Here is a 27,500-nt window from a genome sequence, read left to right as displayed (position 1 = left end):
CCAAGCCGAGGCTGAGACTTACGACTGGCTATTCGGAACCTACGGCCAGTGCTCCGTGTCCTGCGGGGGAGGTGAGTTTAGATTGGGAGGTGATTGGGGGATGATTGGGGAGGGATTAGAGTGATTGGGGAGGGATTAGAGTCAAGTACAAGTACAGCGTGCCACTGGAGGTGACCCAAGCAGAGGCTGAGACTTACGACTGGCCATTCGGAACCTACGGCCAGTGCTCCGTGTCCTGCGGGGGAGGTGAGTTTAGATTGGGAGGTGATTGGGGGTGAGTTATATGGTGATTGTGGAGGGATTGGAGGGATTAGGGTGATTGGGAAGGGATTGGTGGATTAGGGAGTTAGTGAGGATGATTAGAAGAGTAATTATTGAGGGTAATTAGTGAGACTAGTGTGAATAAGGGATTTGTAAGGTTAATTAGTTATCAGCGGGGTATTTTGGAGGGTAATTAGGTAAAGGGGTAATTCCTCTTTATCAGACTAAATCCTCCTCTTAATCAAACAAAATCCTCTTAATTGTGTTCCACCAGCCACTTAATTGTGTTCCACCAGCCTCTTAATTAGACTAAATCCTCTTAATTAGGTTCCACCAGCCTCTTATTTATTCTACGTCCGGCTGTTGATTCCACCGTCTCCCTCCCTCCCTCCCTCCACAGGTCACAAGAGCCGCAACGTGACCTGTGCCCGGACCAGTGACCTCGCTCCCGTGGCTGAGTACCTGTGTGACCCGAGGCAGCGACCTGACGAGAACATGACCTGTAATGAGCAACCATGTCAAGCCAGGTAGGGTTAGCTCTTTCCTTATCTCTCTCTCTCTTTCTCTCTCTTTTGGTCTTTCTCTCTCTTTCTCTCTCTTTTGGTCTTTCTCTCTCTTTCTCTCTCTTTTGGTCTTTCTCTCTCTTTCTCTCTCTTTTGGTCTTTCTCTCTCTTTTGGTCTTTCTCTCTCTTTCTCTCTCTTTTGGTCTTTCTCTCTCTTTTGGTCTTTCTCTCTCTTTCTATCTCTTTTGGTCTTTCTCTCTCTCTCTCTGTCTCCCTTTCTCTGTCTCTCTTTCTCTCTCTCTCTCTCTCTCTCTCTCTCTCTCTCTCTCTCTCTCTCTCTCTCTCTCTCTCTCTCTCTCTCTCTCTCTCTTTCGCTCTCTCTCTCTCTCTCTTTCGCTCTCTCTCTCTCGCTCTCTCTCTCTCGCTCTCTCTCTCTCGCTCTCTCTCTCTCGCTCTCTCTCTCGCTCTCTCTCTCTCGCTCTCTCTCTCTCGCTCTCTCTCTCGCTCTCTCTCTCTCTCTCTCTCTCTCTCTCTCTCTCTCTCTCTCTCTCTCTCTCGCTCGCTCTCTCTCTCTCGCTCTCTCTCTCTCGCTCTCTCTCTCGCTCTCTCTCTCTCGCTCTCTCTCTCTCTCTCTCTCTCTCTCTCTCTCTCTCTCTCTCTCTCTCTCTCTCTCTCTCATTAATCCAACCACAACCCTCCCCAACCACAACCCTCCTTCCTCCCCAACCACCCAACCACAACCCTCCCCAACCACAACCCTCCTTCCTCCCCAACCCTCCTTCCTCCCCAACCACCCAACCACAACCCACCTTCCTCCCCAACCACCCAACCCTCCAACCCTCCACCCAACCTTCCTCTCCTCCGCAGGTGGGAGTTGGGCGCGTGGACGCCCTGCACGAGTTCCTGCGGCGAGTCCGGCTTCCAGTTCCGGACTGTGTTCTGCTCGCGTCCCTTCGGCGAGGAAGGACTCTCGGCCGTCCTGGAGGACTCCCTGTGCCTGCAGGAGGAGGAGGAGGGGGTCCTGGGGTCCTCCGCCGGGGTCCTGGGGTCGTCGCCCTTGGACTCGCGGCCGCCGAGTGTGCGGGAGTGCAACCGCATGCTGGCTTGCCCCGCGTGGCACGTCGGCGCTTGGGAGCCGGTGAGTCGGAAGGGAATCTTTTCTTTGTGGGATTTTTTTTGGGGATTTTTCTCTTTTTTTAGGGTTTTTTCTATTTTGGGGGTATTTTTCTCTTTTTTTTAGGGTTTTTTCTATTTTGGGGGGGATTTTTCTCTTTTTTTAGGGTTTTTTTATCTTTTTTGGGGATTTTCTCGCTTTTTTAGGGATTTTTCTCTTTTTAGGGATTTTTCTCTTTTTTAGGGTTTATCTTTTTTTTAGTTTTTTTTTATCTTTTTTGGGGATTTTCTCTCTTTTTTTAGGGATTTTTCTCTTTTTAGGGATTTTTCTATTTTTTAGGGATTTTTCTATTTTTTTAGGGATTTTTCTCTTTTTAGGGATTTTTCTTTTTAGGGATTTTTCTTTTTTTAGGGATTTTTCTTTTTAGGGATTTTTATCTTTTTTAGGGATTTTTCTTTTTTAGGGATTTTCTTTTTTTAGGGATTCTAGATAGATTTCTTTGGGGATTTGTTTGGGGATTTTTTTGGGGATTTCTTGGGGTGATTTTTTTGTTTTTATTTTAGGGATTTCTTTGGTTGGGATGTTCTTTTTAGGGATTACTGTTATCTGTTAGTTATTACTTATTAGTTATTAATATTAGGTATTTATTAGTTATTACTTAATTATTATCTGTTAGTTATTTCTGGGAGGGGATTACTTTTAGGGATTCCTGGGAATCCTGGAGGATTTTTGAAATTGTCTACGGAATTTTTGTTTGTATCTTAAAGGATTTTTTAAAAGGATTTTCTAAGTATTTATGGAGATTTTAAAAGTATATCTGAGGATTTTTTTTAAAAGATTTTTAAAAGGATTTAAAAAAAAGGGTTTTGGGGGAATATTTCTAGCAAGAAGGATATGTAGGATTTTTTAGGATTTAAGAAGGATTTATCAGGACTTTTCCTGGGATTACTGTTGTCTTTTTTTCCAGGATTTCATCACATTTGATCATCCAAAGTCACGCTAACCAATCAACCGCAACCAAAAAACAAACAAACAAACAAACAACCTCATGTCATGTCAACCAGTTTCCCGTCCCGCGGCGCGACAAAGTCTACGGGCACATGCGCCAGATTTCACTATCTCAAGACCCTTAGATTTTCATCCATCATTAAAAAAAAAAAAAAAAAAAAAAAAAAAAAAAAAAAAAAAAAAAAATTGATCTAAATAATTAAATCACATCTAATTAAGAACGACTCAACCACACTCACACCACCCCCCCCCCTCCCTCCCCCTTAAACAAAACACACACAAACAAAAATAATTATATCACAACCTCTCATTAGAATACAACCTCAACCACACTCACAGCCCAGCCCCCCCCCCTCCCCCCCCAAAAAAAAAAAAAAAACACCACAACCTAACCCCCTCCCCCCAAAAAAAAAACAATATCCCCCCCCCACCCCACCCCCTCCATCCCTCAGTGCAACAAACAAACAAAAACAACAAACAAAAACACAACCAAAACCAAAAATATTTATAATGATAATAATAAATGAATAAAAAAAATAGATTAAAAAAATAAAAATAATAGATAATAATAAATGAATGAATAAATAATAATAAGTGAATAAATGAATATTAAATGAATAAATAAATAATAAATGAACAAATAAATAATGAATGAATAAATATATAAATAAAATATGAAAAATTGTTAAATAAAGAAAAAAAAAAAAGTTAAATAGAAATAGAAAAATAGATCAATTAAACAAATTCCCCCCAAAAAACACAACCAAAACCAAAAAAAAAAAAAAAAAAAAAAAAAAAAATTGAATAAGTAAATGAATGTCTCACCCCCCCCCCTTTCCCCTCCAGTGCAACAACCAAAAACACAACCAAAACCAAAAAAAAAAAAATAATAAAAAAAATAAATAGATAGATAGATAAATAAAATAAATAAATAAATAAATGAATATCTCACCCCCCCCCCCCTTTCCCCTCCAGTGCAACAACCAAAAACACAACCAAAACCAAAAAAATAATAATAATAAAAAAAAAAAATAATAAATAGATAGATAAATAAAATAAATAAATAAATAAATGAATATCTCACCCCCCCCCCCCTTTCCCCTCCAGTGCAACAACCAAAAACAACCAAAACCAAAAAAATAATAATAAAAAAAAAAATAAATAGATAGATAGATAAATAAAATAAATAAATAAATAAATGAATATCTCACCCCCCCCCCCTTTCCCCTCCAGTGCAACAACCAAAAACACAACCAAAACCAAAAATATAATAATAATAAAAAAAAATAAATAGATAGATAGATAAATAAAATAAATAAATAAATAAATGAATATCTCACCCCCCCCCCTTTCCCCTCCAGTGCAACAACCAAAAACACAACCAAAACCAAAAAATAAAATAATAATAAAAAAATAAATAGATAGATAGATAAATAAGATAAATAAATAAATAAATGAATATCCCCCCCCCCCCCCTTTCCCCTCCAGTGCAACAACCAAAAACAACCAAAACCAAAAAAAAAATAATAATAATAAAAAGAAATAATAATAAATAGATAGATAGATAGATAGATAAATGAATACATCACCCCCCCCTTTCCCCTCCAGTGCAACAACCAAAAACACAACCAAAAACGCAACCAAAATCACAACCAAAATCACAACCAAACCCCCACCCCCCCCCCAAAAAAAAAAAGAAAGATAATAAAATAAAATACAAAAAAAAAATAATTAATGATAATAATAAAAACAAAATCTCACCCCCCCCCCCCCTCTTTCCCCTCCAGTGCAACAAACTCTGCGGACCGGGACGCCAGATTCGAAAGGTGACCTGCCACCGCCGGTCGGGGCAGAGAGTCGAGGCGCTTCCTGACGAAGACTGCCTGACGGAGAAGCCGGAGGGCGAGAGGGCGTGCGAGACCGTTCCCTGCGGGGGCGTCGACTGGGTGGCTGGAGACTGGAGCGGGGTGAGTTTGGGGTGAGGTGAGAGTGAGGAGTGTGACGTGAGTTTGGGGTGAGGTGAGGAGTGTGACGTGAGGTGAGGAGTGTGAGGTGAGTTTGGGGTGAGTGTGAGGAGTGTGAGGTGAGTGTGAGTGTGACGTGAGTTTGGGGTGAGGTGAGGAGTGTGAGGTGAGTTTGGGGTGAGTGTGAGGAGTGTGAGGTGAGTTTGAGGTGAGGTGAGGAGTGTGAGGTGAGTTTGGGGTGAGTGTGAGGAGTGTGAGGTGAGTTTGGGGTGAGGTGAGTTTGGGGTGAGGTGAGAGTGAGGAGTGTGAGGTGAGGAGTGTGAGGTGAGTTTGAGGTGAGGTGAGGAGTGTGAGGTGAGTTTGGGGTGAGGTGAGGAGTGTGAGGTGAGGAGTGTGAGGTGAGTTTGGGGTGAGGTGAGGAGTGTGAGGTGAGTTTGGGGTGAGGTGAGGAGTGTGAGGTGAGTTTGGGGTGAGGTGAGGAGTGTGAGGTGAGTTTGGGGTGAGGTGAGGAGTGTGAGGTGAGTTTGGGGTGAGTGTGAGAGTGAGGTGAGTTTGGGGTGAGGTGAGGAGTGTGAGGTGAGTTTGGGGTGAGGTGAGGAGTGTGAGGTGAGTTTGGGGTGAGGTGAGGAGTGTGAGGTGAGTTTGGGGTGAGGTGAGGAGTGTGAGGTGAGTTTGGGGTGAGGTGAGTGTGAGGTGAGTTTGGGGTGAGGTGAGGAGTGTGAGGTGAGTGTGAGAGTGAGGTGAGTTTGGGGTGAGGTGATGTGGAGGTGGTGGGGTGAGGAGAGTGTGAGTGGGAGTGTGAGGTGAGGTGAGGTGGGTGTGAGGTGAGGGGTGAGTGAGTGTGTGATGTGAGGGGTTGAGTGAGGTGAGGGTGTGATGGAGGTGGGTGAGTGTGAGGAGTGTGAGTGAGTTTGGGGTGAGGTGAGGTGTGAGTGTGTTGGTGGTGTGAGGTGAGGGTGTGGAGTGGTTGGGGTGGGTAGTGTGAGTGTGGGTGGGGTGTTGTGGGTGAGGTGAGGTGAGTTTGGGTTTGAGTTGGTGTGTGAGGTGTGGGGTTTGGGGGTGAGGAGGAGTGTGAGGTGAGTTGGGGGGGTGAGGTGTGTGGTGTGTTGGGGTGAGGTGGGGAGTGTGAGGGGTATGGGTTGGTGGGTGAGGGGAGTGTGAGGGTGAGTTGTGGTGGGAGGTGTGAGGGGTGTGTGAGGTGAGTTTGGGGGGGTGTGAGGTGGTGGGGTGTGTGAGGTGTGGAGTGGGTGGTTGGGGTGGGTGTGGGGTTGTTTGGGGTGAGTGTGAGGAGTGTGAGGTGAGTGGGGGGTGAGTGGGGTGTGGGAGGTGAGTTTGGGAGTGGTGAGGTGAGTTGGGGTGAGTGGGGAGGGTGAGTTTGGGGGTGTGTGGGGTGAGTTTTGGGTGAGGTGAGGGGTGAGGTGTTTGTGTGTGGAGTTTGGGGTGAGGTGAGAGTGTGGGTGAGTTGGGGGAGGGTGAGGAGTGTGAGGTGAGTTTGGGGTGAGTGTGGAGTGTGTGGTGGTGTGAGGGTTGTGAGTGTTGAGGTGAGTGGGGTGAGGTGAGGAGTGTGAGGGAGTTTGGGGTGAGTGTGAGGAGTGTGAGGTGAGTTTGGGGTGAGGTGAGTGTGAGGTGAGTTTGGGGTGAGGTGAGTGTGAGGTGAGTTTGGGGTGAGGTGAGTGTGAGGTGAGTTTGGGGTGAGGTGAGTGTGACGGAAGTTTGGCATGACATGAGGTGAGAATGACGTGAGTTTGCATGACATGAGATGAGTGACATGAGTTTGGCATGACATGAGGTGAGTGTGACGTGAGTTTGGCATGACATGAGGTGAGTGTGACGTGAGTTTGGCATGACATGAGGTGAGTGTGACGTGAGTTTGGCATGACATGAGGTGAGTGTGACGTGAATTTTGCATGACATGAGGTGAGTGTGACGTGAGTTTGGCATGACATGGGGTGAGTGTGACGTGAGTTTGGCATGACATGAGGTGAGTGTGACGTGAATTTTGCATGACATGAGGTGAGTGTGACGTGAGTTTGGCATGACATGAAATGAGTTTGGCACGAGTTTAGTAAGACATGAGGTAATTATGACATGGTGAGTGACGTGAGTTTGGCATGACGTGAGGTGAGAATGACGTGATTTGAGGTGAGCGAGAAGAACGAAGGGGTCGGGTGAGGGAGATCGTCTGATTCAGACTAATCCCCAAATCCCCATTCAATATGATTTACATGAATCCTTCAATCCTTTATTCCAATTTCCTAATCCAAACAAAACCCACAACAAAAAACTAATTATTAATCCCTAATGCTCACTATGGCCACTCTTCCCTAATCCCTCAGTGTGTCCATTCCCTAATCCCTAATCCTCAGTATGGTAACTCCCTAATCTGCCTAATCTACTTAATCCGATAATCCCTTATGTGTCCACTCCCTAATCCCTAATCCCCAGTGTGTCCACTCCCTAATCCCTAATCCCCAGTGCGTCCACTCCCTAATCCCTAATCCCTCAGTGCGTCCACTCCCTAATCCCTAATCCCTCAGTGTGTCCACTCCCTAATCTCTAATCCCCAGTGCGGCCACTCCCTAATCCCTAATCCCTAATCCCTCAGTGCGGCCACGGCTGCGGTCAACTCGTGGAGACTCGACCGGTGCTGTGCGTGGGCCAAAAGGGGGGTGTGGTTCCCGTAGAGTTGTGCGAGATGGAGAGACGGCCCCCCATCTCCCGCGAATGCAGTGACGTCATCGGCTGCGAGTTCCGGTGGTACGCCTCCGAGTGGAGTCAGGTGAGTGAGGGAGGGAGGGAGGGAGGGAGGGAGGGAGGGAGGGAGGGGGTAAGAGGTAGAGGGAGAGGGAGGGAGGTAGAGGGAGAGGGAGGAGGGGATGGGGGGTGGGAGGAGGGGGACAGGGGGAGTGAGGGAGGGAGTGAGTGAGTCAGGTGAGTGAGTGAGGGAGGGAGGGAGGGAGGGGGTAAATGAGGAGGGAGGAGGGTAGAGGGAGAGGGAGGAGGGAGTGAGGGAGGGAGTGAGGGAGGGAGGGAGGGAGGGAGGGAGGGAGGGAGGGAGGGAGGGAGGGAGGGAGGGTAGAGGGAGAGGGAGGAGGGGATGGGGGGTGGGAGGGGGTAAGAGGTAGAGGGAGAGGGAGGAGGGTAGAGGGTGAGGAAGGGGGATGGGGAGGGAGGGAGGGAGGGAGGGGGTAAGGGGGATGGGGAGGGAGGGAGGAGGGGGAGTGAGTGAGTCAGGTGAGGGAGGGAGTGAGTGAGTGAGTAGGGTAGAGGGGGAGGAGGGGGACAAGGGGAGTGAGTGAGTGAGTAAGTAAGTGAGGAGGGTAGCGGAGCGCGGGAGGAGCGGCCGGAAGGGAAGCGCGGGGGGTGAAGGAGGGGGTAAGAACACCGGAGGAGGGGGGCAGGGGAGTGAGTGAGTGAGTAGGTGAGGGAGGAAGGAGGGGGACAGGGGGAGTTAGTGAGTTAGTGAGTTAGTGAGTTAGTGAGTGAGTGAGTGAGTGAGTGAGTGAGTGAGTGAGTGAGTGAGTGAGTGAGTGAGTGAGTGAGTGAGTGAGTGAGTGAGTGAGTGAGTAGGGTAGAGGGAGAGGAGGGGTACAAGGGGAGTGAGTCAGGTGAGTGAAAGAGGAGGGTAAAAGGGAGAGGGAGGAGGGGGTAAAAGAGAGAGGGAGGAGGGGGTAAAAGAGAGAGGGAGGAGTGGATGGGTGGTGGGAGGAGGGGGGCAGGGGGAGTCAGGTGAGTGAGTGAGGGAGGAAGGAGGGGTTGGGTGGTGGGAGGAGGGGAAAGGGGGTAAGAGGGAAGAGGGGGGAATAGGGTAAGAGGGAAGGGGGAAGAGGGGGGAGGAGGGAAGGGAGGGGTGTAAAAAAAGAAATTAAAAAACCATAAAAGAATAAGAAAAAAAAAAAAAAGAAGAAAAAAGGTTAAAAGAAAACATCTAAAAAAAAAAAAAAAAAAATAAAAAAGAACAAAAGCAGAAAAAAAAGAGGAAGGGAGGTGGATGGGGAAGAGAGGGAGTAAGAGGGAGAGGGAGGAGGGGAGAGGGACCGCATCTCGCCGCGGGACAGGGGGTAACGCTCCCGCCCCGGTAAGAAGGGAGAGGAGGAGGCCTGGTTCCTCTTCTTTTTGTGGCTTCTTGGCCCCCCCCTTGCGGTTTTTTGTACCTCTTCCGTTCTTATTCAGTTTCCTCGCGTGCACCCTCTTTTCTCTTTGCGGAGGGTGATGGGAGGAGGGGATTTGATCCCCATCACCATACTTTAGTGCCCATCACTATCCTCACCATACTTTACAGTGCTACATCACCATACTCCCCCCCCGTTACAGTGCTAACCATACTTCCCCCGTTAAAGTGCCCCATCACCATCCTCACCATACTTTACAGTGCCCCATCACCATCCTCACCATACTTTACAGTGCCCCATCACCATCATCACCATACTTTACAGTGCCCCATCACCATCCTCACCATACTTCACAGTGCCCCATCACCATCCTCACCATACTTTACAGTGCCCCATCACCATCCTCACCATACTTCACAGTGCCCCATCACCATCCTCACCATACTTTAGTGCCCCATCACCATCCCCCCCGTTACAGTGCCCCATCACCACCCTCACCATACTCCACAGTGCCCGAAAAAAAAGGGAAAAAAAAAAAAAAAAAAATAAAAAAAACCCATCACACCATCCCCCATACCTTACAGTGCCCCTCCCCCTCACCACCCTCACCATACTCCACAGTGCCCCATCACCATCCTCACCATACTTGACAGTGCCCCATCACCATCCCCCCCGTTACAGTGCCCCATCACCACCCTCACCATACTTCACAGTGCCCCATCACCATCCCCCCCGTTACAGTGCCCCCTCACCACCCTCACCATACTCCACAGTGCCCCATCACCATCCCCCCGTTACAGTGCCCCCTCACCACCCTCACCATACTCCACAGTGCCCCATCACCATCCTCACCATACTTGACAGTGCCCCATCACCATCCCCCCGTTACAGTGCCCCATCACCACCCTCACCATACTCCACAGTGCCCCCTCACCACCCTCACCATACTCCACAGTGCCCCATCACCACTCTCACCATACTCCACAGTGCCCCATCACCACCCTCACCATACTCCACAGTGCCCCATCACCACCCTCACCATACTCCACAGTGCCCCATCACCACTCTCACCATACTCCACAGTGCCCCATCACCACCCTCACCATACTCCACAGTGCCCCATCACCACCCTCACCATACTCCACAGTGCCCCATCACCATATTCCCCCACCCCCCACCCCCCGTTACAGTGCTAAACATACTTCCCCCCGTTAAAGTGCCCCATCACCATCCCCCCCGTTACAGTGCCCCATCACCATCCTCACCATACTTGATAGTGCCCCATCACCATACTTCACAGTGCTCACCATACTTCCCCCGTTAAAGTGCCCCATCACCATCCTCACCATACTCAACAGTGCCCCTCACCATACTTTAGTGCCCCATCACCATACTTTACAGTGCCCATCACCATACTTTAGTGCCCCATCACCATACTTTACAGTGCCCATCACCATACTTTACAGTGCCCATCACCATACTTTAGTGCCCCATCACCATCCTCACCATACTCCACAGTGCTCGACCCGGCGCGGCGAGGGCCTGCGGTCACGCCACGTCCTCTGCGGCGCCTGGGACGAGATGATGGCCCGTGGCGGGCGGTGCTCGCGTTCGTCTGCTTCGGTCGTCGGAGGCCGGTGGGCTTGGCTCACGTCGCCTCGCCCCGGTCCGGGTGGTGGCCGGAGCCGGGCTCGTCGCCGCTGTTTCGGAGGACAAGTGCGTCGGCGCGAGGAAGATGGCGGCGACGGAGGCTTGCGACGGCGCGAAGGAGGTGGAAGAGGAGGAGAAGGCGGGAGGAGAGGAGGAAGGAGAGGGGAAGAAGGAGGAGGAGGAAGAGGAGGAGGAGGAAGAAGAGGAAAAGGAGGGAGAGTGGTTCTTTCGCGGGTTTCGCGGGGCCGGGGCGGTGGGGGGGTGACCCTTGGAGTAAGGTGAGGATAGGGGAGGGCGGGGGGGGGGGGGGGGGGGGGGGGGTTGGGGGGGGGGGGGGGGGGGGGGGTGGGGGGGGGTAGGGGGGGGGGGGGGGGGTGGGGGTGGGGGATGTGGGGGGAGGGGGAGCAAGGGAGAGGGGGGGGGGGGGAGGGGGAGTCCCGGGGGAGTTCGGGCGGGGGGGGGGGGGGGGGGAGGGATGGGGGGGAGGGGGGGGAGGAGGGGGGGGTAGGGGAAGGGAGAGGGGTTTGCCGAAAGGGAAAGAGCCCGCAGGGAGCATAGTGGGGGCGGTGTTTGGGGAAGAGGGTGGGAGGGAGATTAATGGAGGTGGAGAAGTTATGTGGGCCTAGCTCGGGTGGGGTGGGTAGAGGAGGAGAAGGATAATATATTAATAATATTTTTATATTGATAATATTTTTATATTATTTTTATAATAATATTTTTATATTAATACTTTTATATTAATATTTTTATATTAATATTTTTATATTGATATTTTTATATTGATATTTTTATATTGATATTTTTTATATTGATATTTTTATATTGATATTTTTATATTGATATTTTTATATTGATATTTTTATATTAATATTTTCATATTAATATTTTCATATTAATATTTTTATATTAATTTTTTTATATTGATAATATTTTTATATCAAAAATTATTTTATATTGATGTTTTTGTATTGATAATAATTTTAAATAATATATTTTATAATTTATATAATTTATAAAGCATTTATCGAGATATAAGATATAATAATCTAATTTTGTAATGAATATACTGTAGACAAAACCATTTTTTTTCTTCAAAATATCAAAACGAAAAAAAAGGGTAAAAAAGAAAAAGAAAAAAAAAACGGTAAGAAAGAAGATAGACAAAAAAATATAGAGAGAGATTAAAAATAGAGAAAAAAATAAATATATATTATATATATATATTATATATATATATTATATATATATATTATATATATATATTATATATATATATTATATATATTTATATATATACGTATATATATAATTATATATATATATTATATATATATATTAAATTATATATATATAGTATATTTTTATATAATTATATATAATATATTATATATATATAATATATATATATATTATATATATATATTATATATATATATATATATATTATATTATATATATATATTATATATATATATAATATATAAATATTATATATGATATATTATATATATATTATGTATAATATAATATTATATATATATATTATATTATAATATTATATATATATAATTATATATATATATTATATATATATATAATATATATATAAATATAATTCTATATTATATATATATTATATATATAGTATATAGATATATATATTATATATATATATATTTTAATATATATATATATATTATATATATATTATTATATATATATTTTATATATATGTATATATATAGAGATTATATATTATATATATGTATAGATTTATAGATATGTATATATAATATATGTATATCTTTTATATATTATATATATATATATATATATATTATTATATAGATATATTATATAATATATATATATAATAATATATATTTATTTTTTTCTCTATTTTTAATCTCTCTCTATATTTTTTTGTCTATCTTCTTTCTTACCGGTTTTTTTTTCTTTTTCTTTTTTACCCTTTTTTTTCGTTTTGATATTTTGAAGAAAAAAAATGGTTTTGTCTACAGTATATTCATTACAAAATTAGATTATTATATCTTATATCTCGATAAATGCTTTATAAATTATATAAATTATAAAATATATTATATAAAATTATTATCAATACAAAAACATCAATATAAAATAATTTTTGATATAAAAATATTATCAATATAAAAATATTAATATAAAAATATTAATATGAAAATATTAATATGAAAATATTAATATAAAAATATCAATATAAAAATATCAATATAAAAATATCAATATAAAAATATCAATATAAAAATATCAATATAAAAATATCAATATAAAAATATTAATATAAAAATATTAATATAAAAGTATTAATATAAAAATATTATTATAAAAATATTAATATAAAAATATTATCAATATAAAAATATTATTAATATATTATCCTTCTCCTCCTCCCCCTCCCCCTCTCCCTCCCCCTCTCCCTTCCTCCCCCTCCCCCCACATCCCCCTCCCCCTCCCCCCCCCTCCTCACCTTACTCCAAGGTCCGGCGAACCACTCTCCCTCCTTTTCCTCTTCTTCCTCCTCCTCCTCTTCCTCCTCCTCCTTCTCCTCCTCCTTCTTCCCCTCTCCTTCCTCCTTCTCCTCCTCTTCCACCTCCTTCGCGCCGTCGCAAGCCTCCGTCGCCGTCATCTTCCTCGCGCCGACACACTTGTCCTCCGGAACAGCGGCGACGAGCCCGGCCTCCTCGTCCCAGGCGCCGCAGAGGACGTGGCGTGACCGCAGGCCCTCGCCGCGCCGGGTCGAGCACTGTGGGCGATAGAGTTAAAAAAGGAGTAAAGTAGTAAGGCTAGTCAGTATTAAGTACATTTGAAGAGTAGTTAGTAAGTAGTCAAAAGTTAGAGTAGAGAAGTATGGTGAGGGTGGTGATGGGGTACTAGAGTATGGTGATGGGCACTGTAAAGTATGGTGATGGGCACTGTAAAGTATGGTGATGGGGCACTAAAGTATGGTGAGGGGCACTGTTGAGTATGGTGAGGATGGTGATGGGGCACTTTAACGGGAGAAGTATGGTGAGCACTGTGAAGTATGGTGATGGGGCACTATCAAGTATGGTGAGGATGGTGATGGGGCACTTTAACGGGGGGAAGTATGTTTAGTACTGTAACTGGGGGGGGGGATATGGTGAAGGGGCACTGTGGAGTATGGTGAGGGTGGTGATGGGGCACTGTGGAGTATGGTGAGGGTGGTGATGGGGCACTGTGGAGTATGGTGAGGGTGGTGATGGGGCACTGTGGAGTATGGTGAGGGTGGTGATGGGGCACTGTGGAGTATGGTGAGGGTGGTGATGGGGCACTGTAACGGGGGGGATGGTGATGGGGCACTGTCAAGTATGGTGAGGATGGTGATGGGGCACTGTGGAGTATGGTGAGGGTGCACTGTAACGGGGGGATGGTGATGGGGCACTGTCAAGTATGGTGAGGATGGTGATTGGGCACTGTCAAGTATGGTAGGGATGGTGATTGGGCACTGTGGAGTATGGTGAGGGTGGTGAGGGGGCACTGTGGAGTATGGTGAGGGTGGTGATGGGGCACTGTGGAGTATGGTGAGGTGGTGATGGGGCACTGTAACGGGGGGGGGGGGGATGGTTGATGGGGCAATAAAGTATGGTTGAGGATGGTCTGTGAGGGCACTGTGAAGTATGGTGAGGATGGTGATGGGGCACTGTGAAGTATGGTGAGGATGGTGATGGGGCATGTGAAGTTTGGTTGAGGATGGTGTTGGGGCACTGTAAGTATGGTGATGAGGATGGTGATGGGGTTGGCACTGTATTTAAAGTTTATGACTTCGAGGATGGTGAGGGGGGCACTTGTAACGGGGGGGGGGGGATGGTGATGGGGCACTGTGAAGTATGGTGAGGATGGTGATGGGGCACTGTGAAGTATGGTGAGGATGGTGATGGGGCACTGTGAAGTATGGTGAGGATGGTGATGGGGTACTAAAGTATGGTGAGGATGGTGATGGGGCACTTTAACGGGGGAAGTATGGTTAGCACTGTAACGGGTGGGGGGGGGAGTGAGAATGGTTGATGTAGCACTGTTAAATCTTAAAGTATGGTGAGGGGAAAGTGATGGGCACTAAAAGTATGGTGATGGGCACCCCCTTCCATACCCTCCCTCTCACCCCACCCCCCAAAGTCTTCCCTCTTACCCCCTCTGTCCCGTATTGCTCCCTAGTCCTCCACACCCTCCCCCGTCTACATCCTCTCTCCTCTTACTCTAACCTCTAGTTCACCATTCCAACCCAAACCACTCTAATCTTTCCCCCCTTCCCCATTTCCCTCCATCCCCCTCTTCCCAAACCTTCCCTCTACCCATCCCAACCCCCTCTTCCCTCTTACCCCCTTTCCCCTCCTCCCACCACCATCACCTTTTCCTTCCTCCCTCACTCACAATCACCTGAACCTCCCCTGGCCCCCCCTCCTCCCCAACCCTCCTCCCTCTCCCTCTCTCACTCTTACCCCTCCTTCTCCTCTACACCTCAATCTCTCACTCTATCCACCTGACCTCACTCACCTCATCCCTTGTACCCCATTCCTCTCCTTTACCCCTACTCACCTCACATCACCTCACTCATCACTAACTTCACTAAACTCACCCCTGTCCCTCTCCATCATCCTCTTACCCCCCTCTTTTCTTCCTCCCCCTCTACCTCTCCTCACTTATCACCACTCTCACTCACCTGACTCACTCACTCACCCTCCTCCCTCCACCTCCACCTCATCCATTTTCCTTCCTCCCCCTCTACCCTCCTCCCTCCTCACTTACTCACTCACCTACCTGACTCACTCACTCCCCCTCCTCCCTCCCTCCCCATCCCCCTTCCTCCCCCTCTACCCTCCTCCCTCCTCACTTACTCACTCACCTACCTGACTCACTCACTCCCCCTCCTCCCTCCCTCCCCATCCCCCTTCCTCCCCCTCTACCCTCCTCCCTCCTCACTTACTCACTCACCTACCTGACTCACTCACTCCCCCTCCTCCCTCCCTCCCCATCCTCCCCCTTCTCCTCCCCCCTACCTCTCCTCCCTCCTCATCTTACTCAAATCTCACCTACCCCCAACTCATATCACATCTACAGATCCCTCTAATACCTCCTCACTCTATATGTACCCCTTCAAACTCCCCTCTACAAACATAACCAACCTCCTCATAGATACTCCACCCCACACTACCTGACCCACCCACTCCCCTCCCTCCACCCTCCACCTCCATCCCCCCTCCATCCCTTCCTACCCTCTCCTTTCTCACTTACTCACTCACCTACCTGACTCACTCCCTCCCCCTCCTCCCTCCCTCCCCATCCCCTTCCTCCCCCTCTACCCTCCTCCCTCCTCACTTACTCACTCACCTACCTGACTCACTCACTCCCCCTCCTCCCTCCCTCCCCATCCCCCTTCCTCCCCCTCTACCCTCCTCCCTCCTCACTTACTCACTCACTCACTCACTCACTCACTCACTCACTCACTACACTCTTTCCCCTACTACCCTCTCCCTCACTTCCTCGGTTGACTCACTCACTCCCCCTCCTCCCTCCCTCCCCATCCCCCTTCCTCCCCCTCTACCCTCCTCCCTCCTCACTTACTCACTCACTCACTCACTCACTCACTCACTCACTCACTCACTCACTCTTCCCCCTCTACCCTCCCTCCCTCACTCACCTGACTCACTCACTCCCCCTCCTCCCTCCCTCCCCATCCCCCCCTCCTCCACTCCCACATCTACCCTCCTTCCCCTTCCTCCTCACTCACTCACTCACTCACTCACTCACTCACTCACTCACTCACTCTTCCCCCTCTACCCTCCCTCCCTCCCTCACTCAATCACTCCCTCACTCACTCACTCTTCCCCCTCTACCCTCCCTCCCTCCCTCACTCACTCCCTCCCTCCCTCCTTCCCACCCCCCATCCCTCTCCCTCTACCCTCCCTCCCTCTCCCTCCTCCCTCCCTCCCTCCCTCTCCCTCCTCCCTCCCTCCCTCTCCCTCTACCTCTTACCCCCTCCCTCCCTCCCTCCCTCCCTCCCCCTCCCTCCCTCCCTCCCTCCCTCACCTGACTTCCTCCCTCCCTCCCTCCTCCCACCCCCCATCCCCTCCTCCCTCTCCCTCTTACCCCCTCCCTCCCTCACTCACCTGACTCCACTCGGAGGCGTAAATATAAATAATAGAAAAAAAAATATATATAAAGTAGTAAATAATTTTAAATAATAAAATACTAAACCACCGGAACTCGCAGCCGATGACGTCACTGCACTCCCGGGAGATGGGGGGCCGCCTCTCCATCTCGCACAACTCTACGGGAACCACACCCCCCTTTTGGCCCACGCACAGCACCGGTCGAGTCTCCACGAGTTGGCCGCAGCCGTGGCCGCACTGAGGGATTAGGGATTAGGGATTAGAGAGTGGCCGCACTGAGGGATTAGGGATTAGGGAGTGGCCGCACTGAGGGATTAGGGATTAGGGAGTGGCCGCACTGAGGGATTAGGGAGTGGACGCACTGAGGGATTAGGGATTAGGGAGTGGACACACTGGGGATTAGGGATTAGGGAGTGGACACACTGAGGATTAGGGGTTAGGGAGTGGACGCACTGAGGGATTAGGGAGTGGACACATTGAGGATTAGGGGTTAGGGAGTGGACGCACTGAGGGATTAGGGAGTGGACACACTGAGGATTAGGGGTTAGGGAGTGGACGCACTGAGGGATTAGGGATTAGGGAGTGGCCGCACTGAGGGACTAGGGATTAGGGAGTGGCCGCACTGAGGGACTAGGGATTAGGGAGTGGCCGCACTGAGGGACTAGGGATTAGGGAGTGGCCGCACTGAGGGATTAGGGATTAGGGAGTGGCCGCACTGAGGGATTAGGGAGTGGACACACTGAGGATTAGGGGTTAGGGAGTGGACGCACTGAGGGATTAGGGAGTGGACACACTGAGGATTAGGGGTTAGGGAGTGGACGCACTGAGGGATTAGGGAGTGGACACACTGGGGATTAGGGGTTAGGGAGTGGACGCATAAGGGATTATCGGATTAGGTAGATTAGGAATTAGGGAATGGACACATAAGGGATTATCGGATTAAGTAGATTAGGCAGATTAGGGAGTTGCCATACTGAGGATTAGGGATTAGGGAGTTGCCATACTGAGAATTAGGGTTTAGGGAGTTGCCATACTGAGAATTAGGGATTAGGGAGTTGCCATACTGAGAATTAGGGATTAGGGAGTTGCCATACTGAGAATTAGGGATTAGGGAGTTGCCATACTGAGAATTAGGGATTAGGGAGTTGCCATAGTGAGAATTAGGGATTAGGGAGTTGCCATACTGAGGATTAGGGATTAGGGAGTTGCCATACTGAGAATTAGGGATTAGGGAGTTGCCATACTGAGAATTAGGGATTAGGGAGTTGCCATACTGAGGATTAGGGATTAGGGAGTTGCCATACTGAGAATTAGGGATTAGGGAGTTGCCATACTGAGAATTAGGGATTAGGGAGTTGCCATACTGAGGATTAGGGATTAGGGAGTTGCCATACTGAGGATTAGGGAGTGGACACACTGAGGGATTAGGGATTAGGGAAGAGTGGCCATAGTGAGCATTAGGGATTGGGTAATTAGGGATTAGTAATTAGTTTTTTGTTGTGGGTTTTGTTTGGATTAGGAAATTGGAATAAAGGATTGAAGGATTCATGTAAATCATATTGAATGGGGATTTTGGGATTAGTCTGAATCAGACGATCTCCCTCACCCGGCCCCTTCGTTCTTCTCGCTCACCTCAACTCACGTCATTCTCACCTCACGTCATGCAAAATTCACGTCACACTCACCTCATGTCATGCCAAACTCACGTCACTCACCATGTCACACTCACCTCATGTCTTACTAAACTCGTGCCAAACTCACCTCATGTCATGCAAAATTCACGTCACACTCACCTCATGTCATGCCAAACTCACATGTCATGCCAAACTCACGTCACACTCACCTCATGTCATGCCAAACTCACGTCACACTCACCTCATGTCATGCCAAACTCACGTCACACTCACCTCATGTCATGCCAAACTCACGTCACACTCACCTCATGTCATGCCAAAACTCACGTCACACTCACCCTCATGTATGCAAAAAACTCACGGGGGGGGGGGCTCACACTCACCTCATGTCCATGCCAAACTCACGTCAGATTCAACCTCACCTCATGTCATGGCCAAACTCACGTCACAACTCACCTCACTCTGTCCCAGCCAAACTCACGTCACACGCACTTCATGTCATGCCAAACCTCAAATTCATGTCCCCACCGACAATCATCCTCATGTCATTATCCAAACTCACTCACATCACTCCACCTCATGTCACAACACCCACACCACACCCACCCCCCCCCACACCACACCCACCCCCACCTCCCACCACCACCCCCAAACAACCACACCCCCCCCACCACCACACCCACCCCACCCCCACCCCCCACACCCACCCCACACCCATACACCCCCCACCACCCCACACCCACCCCCCCACACCCCACACCACCCCCCCACACCCCTCCACCAAACCGCCCCCCCCCACCTCACACCCACACACCGCCCCCCAACCAACCACACCCACCCCACCAACACAACCAAACTCACGTCACCTCTCACACTCATCCTCAAGCCAAAACACCATCACATCACCATGCAAATCTCACACCCATTCTCACCTCATCTCAACCAACTCACCTCACACTCACCTCACCTAAACTCACCTCAACACTCCTCACCTCACCCCAAACTCAAACTCACCTCCTCACCTCACCCCTAACTCACCGCACACCTCTCACCTCACTCACACCGCCTCACCTCACCCCAAACTCACACTCACACTCCTCACCTCTCCCCAAACTCACACCTCACACTCCTCAAACACCCCACCCCACTCAACCTCACCATCCTCACCTCCTCACCCAACTCACCTCCACACCATCACCCACAAACTCACCCACACTCAACTCACACTCACCCCAAACTCCCCTCACACTCCTCAACACCCACACCCCACCACCTCACTCTCCTCACACAATCAACCACCAATAAACTCACCCCACACATCCTCAAACCACCCACCACCACCACTCACACTCCCCACCACATCCCCACACCACCCCACTCCCCCACACACACCCACACCTCACCCCAAACCCAACACCACCTCCTCACCATCCAACCCCAAACTCACCACAAATCACCTCACCACTCCTCACCGTCACCCAACACAACCTCACACACCCACCTGCACACCCCAAACTCCCCCACACACAAAAACCCCTCAACACCCCCCCCCAAACCACACCATCACAACCCACACCAACCTCACCCAAATCACCCTCACACTCCCTCACCATCACCACCACCCAACTCACCATCACACCCCACCCACCACCCAAACCCACCACCCCTCCCCCCACTCCAACCCCACATCAACGCACACTCACACTCCCGTCACTCTCACCTTACCCTCACCACACCACCCACACTCCCACCCCCCACACCCCCACACCCACCCCCCACCCACCACACCACCCCCCCCCACCCCCCCACACCCCCCACCCACCCCACCACCCACCCACCACACACCACCCCCCCCCAACACCCACCACCAACCCCCCCCACCCACCCCACACCAACCCACCACCCCCACCCCCCCACCCTCCCCACAACCACCCCCCACCCACCCCCTCACCCCCCCTCCCACCACCCACAACCCACCCCCCCCCACCCAACCCCCTCCCACACCACCACCCACCCCCCCCACCCACCCCACCACCACCCCCCACCCTACCACTCACCCACACTCCCCTCACCCCTCACTTCCACAACTCACCTCCACACGCCTTCATCACTCACCCACACACTCCTCACACTCACACACCCTCACCTCCCCAACCACCCCACCTCACACTCCTCAAACCCTCACTCCCATACTCACCTCACACTCCTCACCCCCTCCCACACAAACTCACCTCACACCCTCACATCCACCCACCAAACTCCAACCTCACACTCCTCACCTCACCTCAAACTCCTCACCTCTCCCCAAACTCACCTCACTCTCACCCCAAACTCACCTCACACTCCTCACCTCCACCCCAAAACCCCACCTCACACTCCTACCACCTCAACCCCAAAACTCACCTCACCCACTCCTCACCTCACGCCCAACCACTCCCTCACCCAACTCCATCTCACCTCACCCCCCCCACTCCTCACCTCACCCCAAACTCACCTCACACTCCTCACCTCACCTCACACTCCTCACCTCACCCCAAACTCACCTCACACTCCTCACCTCACCCCAAACTCACCTCACACTCCTCACCTCACACTCCTCACACTCACCCCAATACTCACATCACCCTCCTCACCATCCCCTAAACTCACCTCCACTCCTCTACACTCACCCAAACTCACCTCACACCTCCACACCTCACCCAAACTCACTCGCGACACTCACCTCACCACATCCCTCCTCACCCCAAACTCACCTCACACCACCACACCTCACCCCAAACTCACGTCTCACTCAGCTCACCTCACCCCAAACTCACCTCACCCCAAACTCACCTCACACTCCTCACCCCACCCCAACACCTCACACTCCTCACTCGCACCCAAACTCACCTTGCGACACTCCTCACACTCCAACCCCAAACACACCTCACACTCCTGCACCTCACCCCAAACCTCACCTCAACCACACTCTCACTCCACCCAAACGCACACTCCACACCTCCTCACCTCACCCCAAACTCACCCTCACACACCTCCTCCGACCTCACCCCAAACTCACCTCACACTCCTCACCTCACACCCAAACCTCACCTCCCATCTCCTCCCCTCACCCAAACTCACCTCACACTTCCTCACCTCACACTCACCTCACACTCCTCACCTCACCCCAAACTCACCTCTACACTCCTCACCTTCACCCCCAAACTCCAAAGCAATCACACTCCCTCACCTCACACCCCCAAACTCACCTCACACCCCTCACCCTCACCCCAAACTCACCTCACACTCCTCACACTCACCCACAAACGCACCTCACACTATCCTCCACCTCACCCAAACTCATTCACCTCACCACTCCTCAATTCACTTTCACACCCAAAAACTCTCATCACCTCACACTCCTCTACCTCACTCAAACTCACCTCACACCTCCTCACCTCACCCCAAACCAACCTCACACCCCTCACCACACCCCCACACGCACCTCACACTCCTACCTCCACCTTCTAGCCCCAAACTCACCTCACACTCCTCACCTCCCCACCCCAAACTCACCTCACACTCCTCACCACTCACCAAACCACCACAAACTCAACCTCACTCTCCTCAACCTCTAACCCAAACTCACCTCACAACACTCCCTCAAACTCACCCCAAACTCACCTCACACTTCCCTCACCTCACCCCAAACACCTCACCTCAACCACACTCACCCAAACTCACCCTCAACACTCCTCACCTCACTCACCCCAAAACCCACCTCACCTCCTCAACACTTCACCCCAAACTCACACCCTCAACGCTCACAACTCCTCACCTCACCTCCAAACTCACTCACCTCATCACAACCAAATCTCACCTCACACTAACCTCACACTCAACCCCAAAACTCACCCCAAACTCACCTCAAACTCACCTCACACTCACCTCACACTCCTCACTCTCACCTCACCCCAAAACCTCACGTGTCAACACTCCCTCCTCAACCCTCACCTCTCCTCAATCTAAACTCGAAACTCACCTCACACTCCTCACTCACTCAAACTCAGCCTCACCACTCTCACACTCAACCCATCACTCCATCCCCAAACTCACCTCACACTCCTTCACACCTCAACCCAAAACTCACCTCAAACCTCACCTCACACTCCTCACCTCACCCCAAACTCACCTCACACTCCTCACCTCACCCCAAACTCACCTCACACTCCTCACCTCACCTCACACTCCTCACACTCCTCACCTCACCTCAAACTCACCTCACACTCCTCACACTCACCCCAAACTCACCTCACACTCCTCACTCTCACACTCACCTCACCTCACACTCACCTCAAACTCACCTCACACTCCTCACACTCACCTCAAACTCACCTCACACTCCTCACTCTCACCTCACCCCAAACTCACCTCACACTCCTCACCTCACCCCAAACTCACCCCGCTCCAGTCTCCAGCCACCCAGTCAACGCCCCCGCAGGGAACTGCCTCGCACGCCCTCTCGCCCTCCGGCTTCTCCGTCAGGCAGTCTTCGTCAGGGAGCGCCTCGACTCTCTGGCCCGACCGGCGGTGGCAGGTCACCTTTCGAATCTGGCGTCCCGGTCCGCAGAGTTTGTTGCACTGGAGGGGAAAGGGGGGGGTGAGAATTTTTTTTATTTTTTATTATTAATTATTTTTTTGTATTTTCTTTTTTTTTGGGGGGGGGGGTTTGGTTGTGATTTTGGTTGTGTTTTTGGTTGTTGCACTGGAGGGGAAAGGGGGGGGGGGAGATATTCATTTATTTATTTATTTATCTTATTTATCTATCTATTTATTTTTTTTTTATTATTTTATTTTTTGGTTTTGGTTGTGTTTTTGGTTGTTGCACTGGAGGGGAAAGGGGGGGTGAAATATTTATTTATTTATTTTATTTATCTATTTATTTACTTTTTTATTTTATTTTTTGGTTTTGGTTGTGTTTTTGGTTGTTGCACTGGAGGGGAAAGGGGGGGGGGGGATATTCATTTATTTATTTATTTATCTTATTTATCTATCTATCTATTTATTTATTTTTTTATTATTATTTTATTTTTTGGTTTTGGTTGTGTTTTTGGTTTTTGCACTGGAGGGGAAAGGGGGGGGGGTGAGGTATTCATTTATCTATATATCTATCTATCTATTTATTATTATTTTTTTTTATTATTATTTTTTTTTTTTTGGTTTTGGTTGTTTTTGGTTGTTGCACTGGAGGGGAAAGGGGGGGGGTGAGATATTTATTTATTTATTGATTTATTTTATTTATCTATTTATTTATCTATTTATTTACTTTTTTATTTTATTTTTTGGTTTTGGTTGTGTATTTGGTTGTTGCACTGGAGGGGAAAGGGGGGGGGGGGGATATTCATTTATTTATTTATTTATTTTATTTATCTATCTATCTATTTATTTTTTTATTATTATTATTATTTTTTTTTTTGGTTTTGGTTGTGTTTTTGGTTGTTGCACTGGAGGGGAAAGGGGGGGTTGGGGGAATTTGTTTAATTTATCTATTTTTCTATTTCTATTTAACTATTTTTTTTATCTTTAACAATTTTTAAAAATTTTATTTATATATTTATTCATTCATTATCTATTTATTCATTTATTTTTATTTATTCATTTATTATTTATTTATTATTCCTTTATTCATTTAATATTCATTTATCTTTATTTTTTTTCTATTTCTATTAAATTATTTTTATTATCTTTTATCTTTAACAATTTTTAAAAAAATTATTTATATATTTATTCATTAATCATTAATTTATTCATTTATTATTCATTTATTCACTTATTATTATTTATTCATTCATTTATTATTATCTATTATTATTTTTATTTTTTTCACTAAGGGAAGGCGGGTGAGAATTTTTTTTTATCTATTTTTTTTATTCATTTATTATTATCATTATAATTATTTTTGTTTTGGTTGTGTTTTTGTTTGTTGTTTTTGTTTGTTTGTTGCACTGAGGGATGGAGGGGGTGTGGGGGGGGATATTGTTTTTTTTTTTTTTGGGGGGGGAGGGGGGTAGGGTGTGGTGTTTTTTTTTTGTTTTGTTTTTTTTTGGGGGGAGTGGGGGGGGGGGCTGGGCTGTGAGTGTGGTTGAGGTTGTATTCTAATGAGAGGTTGTGATATAATTATTTTTGTTTGTGTGTGTTTTGTTTAAGGGGGAGGGAGGGGGGGGGTGTGAGTGTGGTTGAGTCGTTCTTAATTAGATGTGGTGATTTAATTATTTAGATCAATTTTTTTTTTTTTTTTTTTTTTAATGATGGATGAAAATCTAGGGGTCTTGAGATAGTGAAATCTGGCGCATGTGCCCGTAGACTTTGTCGCGCCGCGGGACGGGAAACTGGTTGACATGACATGAGTTTGTTTGTTTGTTTGTTTGTTTGTTTGTTTGTTTTTTGGTTGCGGTTGATTGGTTAGCGTGACTTTGGATGATCAAATGTGATGAAATCCTGGAAGAAAAAAGACAACAGTAATCCCAGGAAAAGTCCTGATAAATCCTTCTTAAATCCTAAAAACTCCTACATATCCTTCTTGCTAGAAATATTCCCCAAAAACCCTTTTTTAAAAATCCTTTTAAAAATCTTTAAAAAAAAATCCTCAGATATACATTTACAATCTCCATAAATCCTTACAAAATCCCTTTTAATCCTTTTAAAAAATCCTATAAAATACCAAAAAAAAAAAATTCTTATAAAATCCCGTAAACATAATTTCAAAAATCCTCCAGGATCCCCGAAAATCCCTAAAAGTAATCCCCTCACAGTAATAACTAACAAATAACTAATAATAATATAAATACCTAGTAATACCTAATAATAATAAAAATTAATAACTAAGTAATAACTAACAGATAACAGTAATCCCTAAAAAGAACATCCCAACCAAAGAAATCCCTAAAATAAAAACAAAAAAATCACCCCAAGAAATCCCCAAAAAAATCCCCAAACAAATCCCCTAAAAAAATCCCCAAAGAAATCTATCTAGAATCCCTAAAAAAAGAAAATCCCTAAAAAAGAAAAATCCCTAAAAAAGATAAAAATCCCTAAAAAGAAAAATCCCTAAAAAAAGAAAAATCCCTAAAAAGAAAAATCCCTAAAAAGAGAAAAATCCCTAAAAAAATAGAAAAATCCCTAAAAAATAGAAAAATCCCTAAAAAATAGAAAAATCCCTAAAAAATAGAAAAATCCCTAAAAAATAGAAAAATCCCTAAAAAATAGAAAAATCCCTAAAAAATAGAAAAATCCCTAAAAAATAGAAAAATCCCTAAAAAATAGAAAAATCCCTAAAAAATAGAAAAATCCCTAAAAAATAGAAAAATCCCTAAAAAAAGATAAAAAATCCCTAAAAAGAAAAATCCCTGAAAAAAGAGTGAAAATCCCCCAAAAAGATTAAAAAAAACTAAAAAAGAGAAAAATCCCCCAAAATAGAAAAATCCCTAAAAAGAGAAAAATCCCTAAAAAAGCGAGAAAATCCCCCAAAAAGATAAAAATCCCTAAAAAAAGAAAAATCCCTAAAAAAGCGAGAAAATCCCCAAAAAAGATAAAAAACCCTAAAAAAAGAGAAAAATCCCCCCCAAAATAGAAAAAACCCTAAAAAGAGAGAAAAATCACCAAAACAAATCCCCCAAAGAAAAGATTCCCTTCCGACTCACCGGCTCCCAAGCGCCGACGTGCCACGCGGGGCAAGCCAGCATGCGGTTGCACTCCCGCACACTCGGCGGCCGCGAGTCCAAGGGCGACGACCCCAGGACCCCGGCGGAGGACCCCAGGACCCCCTCCTCCTCCTCTTGCAGGCACAGGGAGTCCTCCAGGACGGCCGAGAGTCCTTCCTCGCCGAAGGGACGCGAGCAGAACACAGTCCGGAACTGGAAGCCGGACTGGCCGCAGGAACTCGTGCAGGGCGTCCACGCGCCCAACTCCCACCTGCGGAGGAGAGGAAGGTTGGGTGGAGGGTTGTGGTTGGATTAATGCGAGAGAGAGAGAGGGAGAGAGAGAGAGAGAGAGAGAGAGAGAGAGAGAGAGAGAGAGAGAGAGAGGCGAGAGATACAGAGAGAGAAGTGAGATAGAGAGAGAAGACAGAGAGAGAGAGCGAGCGAGAGAGACGAGAGAGAGACAGAGACGAGAGCGAAACGAAAGAGATAAAGAGAGAGCGGGAAAAGAGAGAGAGAGAGAGATGAGAGCAATGAGAGAAGAGAGAGGAGCGAAAGATGAGATGAAAGAGGATATGAGAGAGAGAGAGAGAGAGAGAGAGAAGAGAGAGAGAGAGAGAGACGAGAGAGAGATGAGGAGAGAGAGAGAGAGAGAGAGAGAGAGAGAGAAAGAGAGAGAGAGAGAGAGAGAGCGAGAGAGAGAGAGAGAGAGAGAGAAAGAGAGACAGAGAGAGAGAGAGAGAAAGACCAAAAGAGAGAGAAAGAGAGAGAAAGACCAAAAGAGAGAGAAAGAGAGATAAATATCAAAAGAGAAAGAGAGAGAAAGACCAAAAGAGAGAGAAAGAGAGAGAAAGAGAGACAGATAAAGAAAGAGCTAACCCTACCTGGCTTGACATGGTTGCTCATTACAGGTCATGTTCTCGTCAGGTCGCTGCCTCGGGTCACACAGGTACTCAGCCACGGGAGCGAGGTCACTGGTCCGGGCACAGGTCACGTTGCGGCTCTTGTGACCTGTGGAGGGAGGGAGGGAGGGAGACGGTGGAATCAACAGCCGGACGTAGAATAAATAAGAGGCTGGTGGAACCTAATTAAGAGGATTTAGTCTAATTAAGAGGCTGGTGGAACACAATTAAGAGGATTTTGTTTGATTAAGAGGAGGATTTAGTCTGATAATGAAGAATTACCCCTTTTACATATACCCTCTCCAAAAAACCACCCCAGAAAAAAATTAACCTTACAAATCCCTTATTCACACTAGTCTCACTAATTACGCTCAATAATTACTCTTCTAATCATCCTCACTGATTCCCTAATCCCTCCCCAATCGCCTCCCAATCCATCCCCAAATACTCCCTAATCCCTCCCCAATCCATCCCCAAATACTCCCTAATCCCTCCCCAATCCATCCAAC

The 27,500-nt window shown here is 47.2% G+C and overlaps 2 protein-coding genes across 2 annotated transcripts in view; one reads left to right on the top strand and one right to left on the bottom strand.

Moving 5' to 3' along the window:
* LOC122243678 (papilin) overlaps positions 1-10,894 on the top strand; it is a gene marked incomplete at its 5' end in the record, with an annotated part of 16,002 nt that extends 5,108 nt beyond the window's left edge. The window contains 5 exon segments of the mRNA XM_086535717.1: positions 662-788; positions 1,632-1,902; positions 4,674-4,853; positions 7,456-7,629; positions 10,481-10,894. Coding sequence (XP_086391843.1) covers positions 662-788; positions 1,632-1,902; positions 4,674-4,853; positions 7,456-7,629; positions 10,481-10,894 — 1,166 coding nt within the window.
* Positions 10,895-12,664: 1,770 nt separating this feature from the next.
* On the bottom strand, positions 12,665-27,173 carry LOC147466266 (papilin-like; the record flags this gene model as incomplete). Its single annotated transcript, XM_086535715.1, has 7 exons — positions 12,665-12,681; positions 13,127-13,397; positions 16,777-16,797; positions 16,864-17,016; positions 22,854-23,033; positions 26,093-26,363; positions 26,974-27,173. Coding segments are annotated over 7 exons (1,113 nt in total), but the record flags the coding sequence as incomplete, so codon positions are not given.
* Between the last annotated feature and the right edge of the window lie 327 nt (positions 27,174-27,500).

Source organism: Penaeus japonicus, unplaced genomic scaffold, assembly GCF_977035675.1.
Source record: "Penaeus japonicus unplaced genomic scaffold, GWHDUDI00000001_assembly GWHDUDI00002339, whole genome shotgun sequence".
Classification (NCBI taxonomy): domain Eukaryota; kingdom Metazoa; phylum Arthropoda; class Malacostraca; order Decapoda; family Penaeidae; genus Penaeus; species Penaeus japonicus.
This window is presented reverse-complemented; position numbering and strand designations above follow the sequence as displayed.